Raw genomic sequence first — 14,805 nt, forward strand, 5'->3', positions numbered from 1 at the left:
ATGTCCGTACGCTCGTGTCTTGCACGGAAGATGGCATTCCAGTCAATAGATAACCATGCCAACTATGACGCCAGGGCACGTAACAAACGGGATAGTGTTTTCCGGGTAGTCCAAGATCCACAATCGCTGTGTACACAATCGCAGACGGTGCAGGCAGTATGGCACAGAAAAGACGCCTACCAGGCTCTCTGCGGTGGAGGGTCATGGGAAGAATGGAAGCAGGACAGTCGCAAACTGATGTGACGCGACAGCTTAATTTGAATCATTCTGTTGTTTTTCGTTTGTGGCGACATTTGATAGACATCGAAACTGTAACCCGAAGACCAGGGGGGGGAGGGGAGGGGGAAAATTTAGTGAACCAGCATTTGCAGCTGACTGCAGAACGGTTCTCTGCCGTCAAGGTAGCTACATTTCGTGTAAGGAATGCGAAAATAAGAAAACTTAGTGCTTTTCCGGAGGCAGGACCAGTACAGTGCAGTATTTCCCTCGCTCAATTTGCGAGTGGATCACGAAAGGCAATGACTAATAACGATAGAAGGTAAGCCCCCCCCCCCCCCACCAGGTGACTAATAGCGTTATTGCACATCCATCTCTATAACTAGATGGAATCATTTCCCAATGTAGGAAATTAACAGAAAGGTAAACTTTACTGCTACAACGATTTAAGTATTTCAGACTCTTGTCACATGGCTCCAAAGAAAAAATAATTGCAGACATTAGTTGTATTTTCCTCCGCAACTGTGCGATTAAGTTTATGTGGCTTCCCAAAATCACTCACAGCCATTGCACTGTAAAATTAGTGTCATTAGTACTGCCCATGTGTTTACAGGATACAATGTATTCAAACAAAACACTGCAGTGAGATCACATAGCTTGTTTGTTTGTGGCAACGTATTATGGCGCTCATTTCGCTTTCAGTAATGATGTGCGGCTCGATGAAGCGACATACTAGACCATAATTTCGGAAAATGGAGATGACTGTCGCTGGCAGTACAGACCAAAATAATTACAGCGCGCAGCTACACAACTTCAGAACGTAGGTTAGATCGCTTTTGTTCATATTATTGGTCGATGAAGATGAAAAGACGCTATTCATGGACACCAACGTTGTTATCGGCCACCAGTTTCAAATTTCATCTCCGAAATGTGTATTAAAGAGATACGGTGGTTGCGGGGAGGGGCTTCTGATTAACAAAGTAGTTTATGTTTATGTGTCTTATGATTCGGAAGATTGCCCTTATGATGGTGGCTGTTGGTACAGAAAATGTTCCCTGTGTGAAGATGTATTCAGCTATACACGGGAAATGGAAATGCCGTGTGGCTAGGGCCTCCCGTCTGGTAGATCGTTCGCCTGGTGAAAGTCTTTCGAGTTGACGCCACTGCGGCGGCTTGCGTGTCGATGGGAATGAAATGATGATGAGGACAACACAACACCCAGACCCTGAGCGGAGAAAATCTCCGATCCAGCCGGGAGTTGAACCCGGGCCGTTAGGTATGACATTCCGTCGCGCTGACCACTCAGCTACCAGGGGCAGCTATAAACTGATAAGCCGAAACATTAGGATCACTGCCCACCCTGACATTGGATGCCGCCTGGTGGAGTTCAGGCACGTGATATGTTAACAAAAGGATATAAGCGGAGCAAACACGAATGGGGGATCACCCTGGCGAAAATACGCGCTGAAAATGGGGACGTCTATTGAGATAAGTCACTTTGACAAAGGGTAGATTATTATTGCGCAGAGCCTGTGAATTAGTATCTCGAAAACGGCGAAACTGATCGAATTTTCACTTGCTACTGTCGTAAGCATCTACGGAAAGAGATAGGACAGTGAATCAACCACTAGGTGCTAAATGGTTGGAAATCCAGGACTTTTCACAGAACGTGCGGCTCCACGGCTGTTTATGCTCTGTGAAGTAGGATAGATAGTGATCTGTGGCATCTCTGCTGAAAGAGCACAATCCTGGTGAACACACAAGTGTTTCGGAGCACACCGTTCTTTGTACACTGTTGAACATCGAGTTCCGCAGCACACCACCCCTACGTGTTTCACGTTGATCCAACGACGTCGGCAATTCGGCTGAATCACAATTTTGCTACACTAGGTCGCCGGTCGTCTGTACAAACGCCGTTAGCGAGGTTAACGGACGGCTCGAAACATGCAAATGGCTCTGAGCACTATGGGACTTAACTTCTGTGGTCATCAGTCCCCTAGAACTTAGAACTAATTAAACCTAACTAACCTAAGGACATCACACACATCCATGCCCGAGGCAGGATTCGAACCTGCGACCGTAGCGGTCACGCGGTTCCAGACTGAAGCGCCTTTAACCGCACGGCCACACCGGCCGGCTTCGAAACATGCAGCGCGCCACGGACGAAGGCTAGTGGGAATAGCATTATGCTACTGGAGACATTTTCCTGTGCTTGTGTGGGGTCTGTGGTAGTAATCGGAGACGCGCTGTCACCTGCGAACCACCTGAATCCCTACGTGCTTAATGTCTTCCCGGACGGCAACGTCATATATCAACAGTATAATATTCCATGTTTCGTAGTCAGAGACGTGCTACAGTAGTTTGAGGAGCATTACAGTGGACTCACGTTGAGATGTCTCTGCGACCAAATTCGTCTGATGTAAATCCTATGGAACCCACCTCGGACGCAATCGGGCGCCATCACCGCGTACTTAAATCAGCGGTCCGTTATTTAAGCAAATTACGTGACATGTGCGTAGACATCTGATGTCTCATACCTCCATAAATGTACCAACAAACGGTCAGATCTTTGATACGCAGAATAAATTATGTATTTCGCTCCGAAGTCGGACAAACAACCTATTGAGCAAATGGTGATAATGTTTTGGCTCATCAGTGTATGTGTCTGAATCATGCTGAACAGTAAACCAGTCAGTTTTAATTATTGTTTGGTTCTCTTTGTCTTAAGTGTACTGCAGCTTAAGAGAATGTTCACCAGCTTACGAAGACTAAGTATCATCAGTGATGACTTCTCAAAGATTTCCTCGTACGTAATAAGTTTTTATAGTTTGATTGTTATAAAGTTTAAAACTGTTTTCATTGTATTGTAAGTACGTATGGCGCATACTGTTCCTATAGCAATCAGAATGTACGTACTCCCTATGAACTGATGAATCTTTGTCAATAAATAGGTAACTTTTCAGCTGCTGTGACCTTAATGCAGAAAAGGAATTACTTTTGTATCATAGCTTTTGAGGAAGACTGCCAGCCAAGCTAACAGGTACACGTTTTTATGTAATCGAATTCTGGTCTAGACGGGAATATCTGATTTAGACCTAGTATTCCATATGCTGAGTTTCCAACGTTCTTTTGTTTCCTTTATCTAAAACCAAATAGCAGCTCCTTTAGTGTTATGGGATTATTAAATATCCACATAAGTAGATCTGACAGTAACAGCACGTCACCGAAAGCAAAATCTTGCGTACAGGCACCCGACAGAAAACATTGTAAACACGATTACGCTTTAGGGCAGCGCTTGAACACCTTAATTCTTTTCACACCATTTGAATTGTTAGAGAGGCTGAAGATAATTTCGTACTCTGTATTAAAGAGCTTCAAGTGTCGATGAGAGAGGAAAATAAAAGCAAAAAGTGAGATTAGAATTAAAAGGTCGAGACCATTAAAGCGGAGCGCAGCTCAGAATAAAGAACGAGAATGGTGGAAAAGCATCTGAAGAAATTTGCGAAAGCCGCAGGAAAACTAAATCATGGTCTCGTGGTGGAGATTTGTATCCCGTTCTCCCCGAATGGGACTCCAGTGTCTTGAGACAATGCGCCCCTTAGCTAAAGAGAAGGTCGGAGGTAAATTTGTTACTGGGCCTCAGGCAGAAGCTCTTTGCTTCGGCTTTGCTGGTGACGGAGGAGAAGGATCCTGAGGGACTCGTGAACGCGACGGGCTCACAGGTGAGGCGCGAAGCGCGGGACGTCCTGTGGGACGTACAGTGATTTTCGCTGTGACTTAGTGGAAGCTCTAACCGGCTAGAGAGAGAGAGCACCCTCTCCGTGGCGGGTTTGTGCGGAACAAGTCGCAGATGCGACAGCAGGTTACAAGGAACCGCTTGCAGCTACTGCTTGGAGGCGATGAACACTGAAAAATGCATTGAATCATTTACCTCTGTTTCAGCTGGAAATGATGTTATGTTCAACAAGAAAATCGCCTTAAAAAGAGAAATGTATAAACCCTGTACAGACGTAATTTTCGTCTCCCCTTCGGAGCCACTGTGGTGTGTCACGTAGTCATACCGGCGGCCGCGGCCACAGTCACTGCGGTATCGGGGATTTTCGATACTTTGTGGAATTTCATGACGATCTGCTCCGCAGATTTGCTCGGAAACGTTTACTTGCAGACCTGGACCAAATGTCTGCACTGCCATAGCATTAAAATCACTCTAAATAATGGTCGACGTCCTTGCTTTAACCCGCGAGACAGAGTTAAACGTATCACTGCTACAAAGTCAATAAGCCCTGTTATTACCTGACTACATTTCGGAAGACACCGCGATCCAATCCCTGGACTGGAAAATGTACACTTTTACCAGTTCCTAAACAACCTGCAGCTGATTCACCAACAATTTCCACCGCGAGTCTACAGAAAGACAAAAAAGGGTATGTCGAAAGTCAAAAGTGGTTTAGAAAACACTCTTCTAGTTCCCACACAAACAAATATGACTTATTGTCTTCAGTTCGACACTTTCGAAGTCTGTTTCTCTCGTTAAACCTCACCTCCAGTTAGATGATGACTCCATGATCTGATACTGTCCTCTCGACCACATGTGTGCAATTTAGGCCTCAACTGAAAACTACTCAGCACTTCACACCCATATGCAGGAAAGGAACCAGCCAGTTCCTTCAGGTTTTCATACTTAAAGAAATACCTACTTTGTGAATCGTGGCGAAATACTAAGTCTCCGAACACGGAAATCAGTAATATTCTCGAATCAGCACCTCTGCTCCAGAGATCTAATCACGTCAGCACCAACATTGGTGAACTCCAATCCACTCCACGAAATTATCTTAATTCCGTGACTACCAACCAACAACAGGTGCGGAAGACGGCTGTTTCCACCAACTGATTACAGAACATAAACTTCTTGCTAAGGTCGCTAATTACCTTTATGCTTTATAATCGGTTTCACTAATCAGTGTTACCATCTTCAGACCTGGAAGGAATTTATACAGTGTAGCTATGAACAAAGCAGTTGCAGTATACAGTATCAGGAACAATATAAAAGGAAAACCTGAAATACAACATATCTCGACAGACAGTTTATTGCATATTTCTTGAAACAGGAGTAAGATTACTCTTTCACAGGAACTGGCAGGTACGTAACAGACTAGAAGACTGATGCATCGGCATGTCAAAAATAAAACTACTGTTTACACAGTTATGCCAATGACCTTGCCTCAAGTGCTAACAACGGTTCCCGCAATATCACTGGAGCGCTGTCGGGCTTAATGCTGTTGGCAAGCGGGGTGCACACAGCCTTTGTGAGGCCAAATGAGGAGCTAATTGATTGAGGAGTAGCGGCTCCGGTCACGAAAACTGACAACGGCCGGGAGAGCTGTGTGCTGCCCACATGCCCCTCCGTATCCGCATCCGGTGACGCCAAAGGACTGAGAATGACACGGCAGCCGGGCCAGTACTGCTGGGCATTCAAAACCTGTTCCGGCGGTGTTTTTTTTTTTTATATACGCAGTTATTCACCACATAGATATCTGTCTCATGTCATTCACAACAGAGCACTTGATTGCAGCCAGGGCGCCGCTAGACTGGCAGGTGTGAGCGGTAAAGATAGACGTTGACAATTGGACCGACAGGTGTCGCAATTGTTAGCTGTATATTCTTGCTTGATTTATTTGATTAGATTACAGTGTGCAAGCCAATACGTGGACGAAAATAAATCTAAACACATTTTTAGAAAGTTATTGCCAAGAACTAATTAAGGCAGATTCTAAAAAATAATTCTTATAGCGTTAATTACTCAGTGAACTTATGTAAAATCTGAATGCATATTTGGTTCAGTTACCGTAAACTGATATACAATAGATTAATTATCACAGGATTTAACATTTACAAAAAACACAGATAACCTACAGAGCCATTAAAACATTTAAAAAATATTAACAATTTTTACAAATCTTAAAGAAAGCAAGAGTACAAATTATAGTCTGGGATTCTGAAATTTCATTAAAACAACAACGTAAGCTGTGAACGTAACGACAGTGTACTCAAATTATAACAAAAAAAAATGTTATTGTAAAATGCGTGTTCATAATTATCAGCAAGGTAAAGTCGTTTGGGTAATCCGGACTTCTACCATCTCATTTAAGAAGCAGTGGAAGCTGTGGCTACGTCCAAAGTAACGGTACTCATACAGTACCATAGTAAAATGAGAATTAAAAAGAATTCTTTAATTTTTTAAAGATGTGGAGATACAGTTATCAGCAGGGCTGCTCCCACTTACAGCACTTCTCTATAAAGCACTGTTTCCTTATACGACTTTTCACAAGGTTATTTCTAGTAGGTGCTGGAAGAACAACTGCCATAACTGGGAAGACTCTTGCCTTAAGGCATTACAGTGAGTCACGACCACAACCCACTTATAAGGATTGAGGAAGAACGACTCATGACCTCCATGCTAGACAAAGCTTCCCTCCGCTGTGTGCCGAAAAATGGGTCTGGAATCTGCAATAGCCAAGAGGCCGAGCCAGTGGACGACGTTAGGCAAGATCAATGACATTGTGTCAATATGGAGGGTTGCAACGACTCCACTCGTCATTACTGCCGAAAACTTGATCATGTGAGCTTTCTGTAATAGCCGGACATTTCCACTCCACAACATGCTCATGGGTCCATTGATAGCATTCACCTTCAGTGTACTGGGGATCGCTTCATTTAGGTTACCTGTCTGTTGGGCACAAACATATTTAAAGACTTTGTCATCAAATAACCCATCAGAAATAATCAAACCAGTTGAGATCGGGACGATAAGGGTGCCACTGCATACCATGTCCAATGAATGCTACCGTGTGTAATGTGTCGATCCACGATGTCTGAATGTCACCCGAAGGAATTGGAAGACGTGTGCAGTGCGTGAACCAGTAGTTTCAGAGCATTCGGCGGAACCTTGTAGCCGGTACAAATACATGATCCAGGACTCATCTGTATTTGTCGTCTGCGATAGGTTCATCACTAAAAATGGGTACAATAATGCAACGTGCACAAATTTCGCACGAAACAGCGACTTTTGTGGAAGAAACGGAGCAGGAGCTTGAACGTGTGAATTCACAGTACCACTGTTTAAGTGTTAACGTTCCCACTTGGAAATGTGAATTGAGACATCAGCAAGTGAGCTGTAGAATTTTTAGTGCTACAATACAACAATATCACAAGGAGAATCGCTTGCACTATACAATTAACTACGGTAGACAGACACTTCCTAACATCTCATGTGCACCACCTTGTACATGGGGAGCATGAAAGGTACGTACTAAATCAACTCAGCATCTTTTAACACAGAACACTGCATTATGGCTAGTATATGTTAAGGTCAAGGGAAAATGTGTAACTTGCCTAATGCAGTGAACAGCCCACAGTGCTGGAAAATATCTTCTAACCGATGTTACCTAATGCTGTCCTATATCGCAAAACATTAAGTAGCGGATTCTCTTTTCACTGTTAAATAATATTGAGCACCTTTACAGAATCAACTTCTACATTACGTATGCCTTTATCGAGTATGACCACTCGTTGATCTCCGCTGTTGTCTTGATAAGAATAGCGAACCACGTTTTTCGTGCAGAAAACCAAACATGTATGCAGTGTAATTTTTCCTGGCATGTTTCAGCTATCTCAAGATGTACCCGCAGCGCAGCCGGATGACAGCGGGGGCGGCGACGGCGGTGGAGGGGGCGGCGAGGGCGGCAGTGGGGGCGGGAGGGGGCGGGGGAGGGGACGCAGGAGCGACGGACAGCCCAAGGAGAGCAGCGCATACCGTTACATCAAGGTGTGTGTGTAGCAGGAGCAGCACATTAGATTGCCGACATGGCGATCGTACATCAGCTCTAAAATACAATTGCACACACAAGCGGACTGTGTACGTAGTATTTGTTTTGGAGTAGTGTTTATTTTATCTTATTTGCTTGAAAATATTGTAGATTCACAATGAACCCACCTCGCACTTCAAAATCACACTCGTGCCGGTCGAGGTACTAAACTACCAGTCGAAACAATTCAGAGTTGTGCTTCTCTGTTTGTTTTCTTACAAGTTGTTTCGATCAGTGCACGAGCCTCACGGGAATGATCAATGAACAATGGGAATCGCCGGAGGAAAGAAGGCGTTCTTCTCGCAAAGCGCTATCGAGAAAGTTTAAGGAATCGGCGTTTGTGACAGACTTCAGAAATATTCTATTTCAACTACACTGAAGCGCCTAAGAAACTGGTGTAGGTATCCGTATTCAAATACAGAGATGTGTAAACTGGCAGAATACGAGGCTGCGGTTGGCAACGCCTCTATAAGAGTATGTGGAGCAGTTAATAGTTCGGTTACTGCTGCTACAATGGCAGGTTATCAAGATTTACGTTGAGTTCCGACGCGGTGTTATAGTCGGCGCGCGAGCGATGGAACACAGCATCTCCGAGTTAGCGATGAAGTGGGGATTTTCCCGTACGACCATTTCACGAGTGTAATGTGAATATCAGGAATCCGGTAAAACATCAAATCTCCGACATCGCTATGGCCGGTGAAAGACTCCTGCAAGAACGGGACCAACGGCGACTGAAGAGAATCAATCAGCGTTGACAGAAGTGCACCCCTTCCGCAAATTGCTGCAGATTTCAGTGCTAAGCCATCATCAAGCGTTAGCGTGCGAAATATTCAACGAAACATTACCGATATGGGCTTTCGGAGCCAAATGCCCACTCGTGTACCCTTGATAACTGCACGACACAAAGCTTTACGCCTATCCTGTACCCGTCAGCACCGACATTGGACTGTTGATCACTGGTAATATGTTGGTGGTCGAACGAGTCACATTTTAAATTGTATAGAGCGGATGGACGTGTACGGGTATAGAGACCACCTCCTGAATCCATGGACCCTGCATGTCAGCAAGGACCTGTTCAAGTTGGTGAAGGCTTTGTAATGGTGTGCGGTGTGTGCAGTTGGAGTGATAAGAGACCCCTGATACGTCTATATGCGACTCTGACAGTTAACACGTACGTAAGCATCCTGTCTGATTACCTGCATCCATTCATGTCCATTGTGCATTCCGACGGACTTGGGAAATTCCAGCATCATAATGCGACGCCCTACACGTCCAGAATTTCTACAGAGTGGCTCCAGGAACACTCTTCCTCTGGGTACTAAACTCGCCAGACACGAACATTATTGAGCATATCTGGAATGCCTTGCAACGTGCTGTTCAGAAGAGATCACCCTTTGCACTCTTACTGATTTACGGACCTCCCTGCAGGATTCATGGTGTCAATTCCCTCCGGAACTACCTCAGACATTAGTGGAATACATGCCACGTCGTGTTGCGTCACTTCTGCAAACTTTCGCGCGCCCTGCACGATATTAGGCAGGTGTAACAGTTTCTTTGGCTCTTCAGTGTAACACACTTCTCGCGCAAGCACTGCCAAGCAAAATAAGAAAAGTCAGAACTCTATTTTGGAATGGATTCGGTAAAGTAATGGTCACTAGTGGCACGGGGTATTCTCCAGCGTACATCGTATGGTAGTATACGGACTAAGTACGTAAGTAAGGATTTAGGTCTTATGAAAATGCCTGGATTAGTTCCTTTCTTTGTATTATTCTCCGTATTCTTTCTGCTTCTTACAGTTTACTTCTTTCTTCCTTCCAAAGGTCCGGACACATTCCTCCAGAGGGTTAAAAAAAGTATTTCGTATTTTGAGGGGTGGAAAAATGCCCAAAACAATAAAAACTATCCACTAAACATGGCCCCTAAAATGCATACCTTTACACCCGTGAGCAATTGTTCATCTTCGCAGATGTGAAACACATCTACAGAATGGAGTAAACAAATGAGTAAACAAATAAGAACACGTTATTACGGTAGTGTGTAACAATAGAGCTTCTAATGGGGATGCGATTCATGTATGATGCAGCAACAGCCTATTTGCTCCGAAATGGCCGTGAACACCTCACAGAGACGGGTAATGGCTAATGGATTGTTCGGGAAAGTCCATTATGTGGACTGGCTAGCTCGACTTTAATCCCTTGGATTTTTGTTTAGGGAGACAATGAAATCTTTCGTGTGTGCAGGTCGTATTAACGATGTACAAACCCTACAGGGAGCGTCATCAGTGCTTACCAGCGAATTCGTAACCAACCTAGAGTTTTTCAGTAGAAGAGCTATGTTTCATAGCAGCGAAGACGATCAAGTGCTCATGGCTCTTAATACATGAATTTTAAAGCCCATGTTTACCGGACTTCATCTCCTCATTACTTCAACTCGGGAGAGCGACCGTTTAAATCCGCGTCCAGCCATTAAGATTTAGGTTTTTCGTTATTTCCTTAAAACAGACAAATGCCGGTATTGTTCCTTTCAGAGGGTAAGGCTGAGCTCCTTCCTCATCCCTGAAATATTTCGAGCTTGTGCTTCGCCTCTAATGACTTCGATGTCGACAAGACATTTAACCCCTTACCTTCTTTCCTTCCCTTCTTTACATCGATCTTCATCGACCACCCGCAATTCGCCTAAGCGGCATCGAATAGAAAGACGTGTACCAGGCAGCCCAGCAACCCCACGCGTGGCCTCCTCACCAACAATGACTAACGATCATTTCATTTTACCACCTCTCAGAATGTGGACTAGGATTTTTAAGCCCCTGTACATTGGCAATAATCTTCTTTAACCATCTACAATGGTGATTACGTGTCACTAGATAATTTATGCAGCGTGTTCCTGGGAGATTGCTCCATATCCAGGGATATGACAGGAATGATCATTCGAAGCAAAAAGGTCTAACAATCATGGGATCTAAAATGCATCCCTTAAGTTATGTGCACTTTTTCATCTTCAGTAGTGTGAAACAAATCTCTTCTACTGCAAGTTATTTGCTTTCCACAGATTGGAAGAAGGTAGTATGAAGCAAAGCTATAAAATATTACCCAGTAAACATCACTAAAATGCATACCTTAAGACCTATGAGCATTTTTTTCCGTAGAAGATACGTATTCCTCAGTAGCGAAGGTGAAACAGTGATTATAACTCTTAAGGATGCACTGTAGAGCCCATGTTCATCAGGATTTTTGCTACCGATGATCGTGCTTCTCATATTCTTGAAAATTGTTCATTCCTCCTGGGGCACACCCTTTTTTCTTAAAGCTTCTTGACTTAGTTCTTCTTATAGCGATGTTTTTTATTGGTTAACAGGCTACCCAACAATTTTGTACAGTTCATATATCAGAGTGTTCCCTATTTTGATATTTGATGTGAAGTATCAGCACACCTGCTCCTACATCGTAACCCATAGCGCACTAGCTTCCGAGACACGTCAGGTTAGCTAGAGCCGGATTAAATCCACGCGGCGGATTAACGACCGTGGATTGATACACCGGTCAGCCTGAGCACGGTTTTTAAGCTGTTTCACACGCTTGTCCAGACACATGTTGGGGTGGTACACTAATTCCACCTCAGAGACCTTTTTCTTTTTTTAAGTCATCAGTCTTCTAAGCGGTATGAAGCGACCCGCAGTGAATTCCTCTTCTGTTATGACGTCTTCGTCTTGGAGTGGCACTTGCAACCAACGTTCTCAATTATTTGCTTGATATATATACCAATCGCCCGCATCTCGTGGTCGTGCGGTAGCGTTCTCGCTTCCCACGCCCGGGTTCCCGGGTTCGATTCCCGGCGGGGTCAGGGATTTTCTCTGCCTCGTGATGGCTGGGTGTTGTGTGCTGTCCTTATGTTAGTTAGGTTTAAGTAGTTCTAAGTTCTAGGGGACTTATGACCACAGCAGTTGAGTCCCATGCCAAATTGATCCTCAGCATCTTGGATACTTGAGTGGTTAAGTTGAAATTGTGATAATTCTCACAGTTGTCGGCTGTTGCAATATTGGAATTGTGTTAATGATGTTGGTCCGAAAGTCTGATGGTACATCGCAAGTCTCATACACTCTACATACCGTCGCTATTGGTCGTTTTGTTGCTACTATCCCCAACGATTTTAGAAATTTTCATGGAATTTTATCTATTCCTTCTGCCTTATTCGAGTCAGAGCTCTTCCAAATTCTGATTCTAATACTGGATTACCTATCTATTCCATGTCGACTCCTCTTTCTTCTTCCATCACGTCATCATACAAGTCTTCCCCTTCATGAAGGCCTCCAAAGTACTCTTTCCACTTATCCACCTTCTCCTCTGCATTTACCAATGAAACTACCAATGCACTCTTGAAACTTCCTGGTCGATCAAAACTGTGTGCTAGACCAAGTCTCGAAATCGGGACCTATGCCTTCCGCGGGCAAGTCCTCTACCGTCTGAGGTACCATAAGCACGACTCACGACCCATCCTCACAGCTTTAATTCCACCAGCACCTCGTCTCCTACCTCCCACAGCTCTCGTGCAGATCTTGCAGAATTAGTAAGTTTCATATCAGCGCACACTCCGCTGCAGAATGAAAATTTCATTCTAGAAGCATCTCCCAGGCTGTGGCTTAGATATGTCTCCACAATATCCTTTCATCCAGGAGTGCAAGATCTGCAGGAGAGCTTCTGTGAAGTTTAGAAGGTAGGAGACGATGTACTGTTGGATGAGTCAGTCCTTACAACGATTATTTGTTTTTCGATTTGTTCATATTTTTCATGTAGCTGTTTTGCCTTAGCTTTCCTGCACTTTCTATTAATTTCATTCGTAAGTGACTTGTATTTCTGTGTTTCTTAATTTCGCTGAACAATTTTTGCTACCTTCTCTCGTCGATCAACTGAAGGATTTCTTCTGTTAGCCATGATTTCTTGGCATTACCTTCCTTGTACCTTTGTTAGCCTTTCCCACTTCTGTGTCTGCCCTGTTTAGAGATGCTCATTCCTCTTCAACTGGGCTGTTCGTTATCGCAGTATCTACAGATCCAGGGAAATTAAAGCATATCTTTTCCTTCCTGAATACTTCCATATCCCACTACATTTGCAAATTGATTCTTCTTGACTATTCTCGTAAACGTCAGCCCACTCTCCATCGACAGTAAATTGTCATCTGAGTCTATACCTGCTCCTGGTTGGTTTGGTGGCTTGGTGTATAAAGGGACCAAACTACAGGGTCATCAGTCCATTTTTCCTGACGCAAACAAGGCTCAAGGCACAGAAACACCCAAAAGTACACCTAAAAAGAAAACGAATGGAACGAACAAAAAACTGGGAAAACATACACCATAAGGAACAGTGGAATATGGTATGGTCTGGGCTGGCTGATTACCATAACAAAAGAGGATGAGCCCGCCACTCTGCAACACATTCAAATGTCCACCCCAAAAAGTCAAGGCGAGATTAACATATGTAGGGAAAGACGACCAGCAAGACAAACAAATGCAAAGAAAGTGTGACAGAGTTAAAATGGAGGGAGGGTGGCAACCTCAGAGAGAAGGCTAAATGTCCACCCTTAGATAATACGATAAAAACCCACCTTACCAATAAAACTAAATCTGCTGTTGATGCACTGTCGCCCAACACCGAGAGAGCGGCTAAAAGTGGGCAGTCCAGCAAGATGTGGACGACAGTCATATGTGAGCCACAGTGACCCAACACCGAGGCAGGCTCAAATCTTGCCTCGGGCATGGATGTGTGTGATGTCATTAGGTTAGTTAGGTTTAAGTAGTTCTAAGTCTAGGGGACTGATGACCTCAGATGTTAAGTCCCATAGTGCTTAGAGCAATTTCAACGTTGCGACGGAGGAGGTAGCCATGTGTTAGCCTCATATGGCCAATGCGGAGCCGGCAGAAAACCACAGAGTCCTTGCGAGAGGCCCACATGGAGGTCTTCCACAATTTCGTAGTCTCCTTAAGGGCAAGCAGTTTGTTGCGAGTACTAAGTTTATGCCGTTCCGTCTGCCAAAGTTGAAAAATCTTGCGGCGTAATCATGATCGAAGGTCAGTTACAGGGATGGCGATCTCCAGAAGCTGTTTCTGTGTAACCTGTTTGGCCAGCCTGTTGGCAAGTTCATTTCTTGGGATTCCGACGTAGCCTGAGGTCCACACAAACACGGCAACGACTGGACCGTTCCATGGCATAGATGTATTCCTTGATGGTCGCTACCAAAGTATGGAGGGGTAGCACTGGTCGATAGCTTGTAGGATGCTCAAGGAGTCAGTAGAGAAGAAACGAGCCCGCCAGGGCATTAGCAGAAGCGCTCAAGAGCACGAGAAATGGCCGACAGCTCTGCAGTGAAAACACTGCAGCCATCTGGCAAGGGGTGCCGTTCAATATGTCCTCCATGAACATACGCGAAGCCAACGTGACCATCAGCCATCGAGCCGTCAGTGTAAACCACTTCATGGTCCCGGTACGTATCAAGAATCGAAATGAAGTGACTGCAGAGAGCTGCGGGGTTAACTGAGCCCTTAGGGCCATGTGAAAGGTCCAAGCGAAGCTTCGGCCTAGGTATACGTGAATGGACCTCGAGTGTAGATGGTAAAGGCAAGGACTCCATACAGAAGAGATCGGACGCGAACCGCAATCTTAAGCCCTGACCTGGGCCTCCGATGCGGGAGATGAACCGCCGTGAATGGGAAAAGGAGCAAGAGAATTATGAA

At 44.6% G+C, this 14,805-nt stretch overlaps 1 protein-coding gene across 1 annotated transcript in view; it reads left to right on the forward strand.

Annotated features, from left to right (window-relative positions):
- Positions 1 to 14,805, forward strand: part of LOC124613599 (endothelin-converting enzyme-like 1) — a 326,983-nt gene that overhangs the window by 195,554 nt on the left and 116,624 nt on the right. The window contains exons 5-6 of the mRNA XM_047142314.1: positions 7,883 to 7,937; positions 7,989 to 8,041. Coding sequence (XP_046998270.1) covers positions 7,883 to 7,937; positions 7,989 to 8,041 — 108 coding nt within the window. The remainder of the gene's footprint in view (positions 1 to 7,882; positions 7,938 to 7,988; positions 8,042 to 14,805) is intronic.

The sequence above is a fragment of the Schistocerca americana genome, chromosome 4 (genome assembly GCF_021461395.2).
Source record: "Schistocerca americana isolate TAMUIC-IGC-003095 chromosome 4, iqSchAmer2.1, whole genome shotgun sequence".
NCBI classification, from domain to species: Eukaryota; Metazoa; Arthropoda; class Insecta; order Orthoptera; family Acrididae; genus Schistocerca; species Schistocerca americana.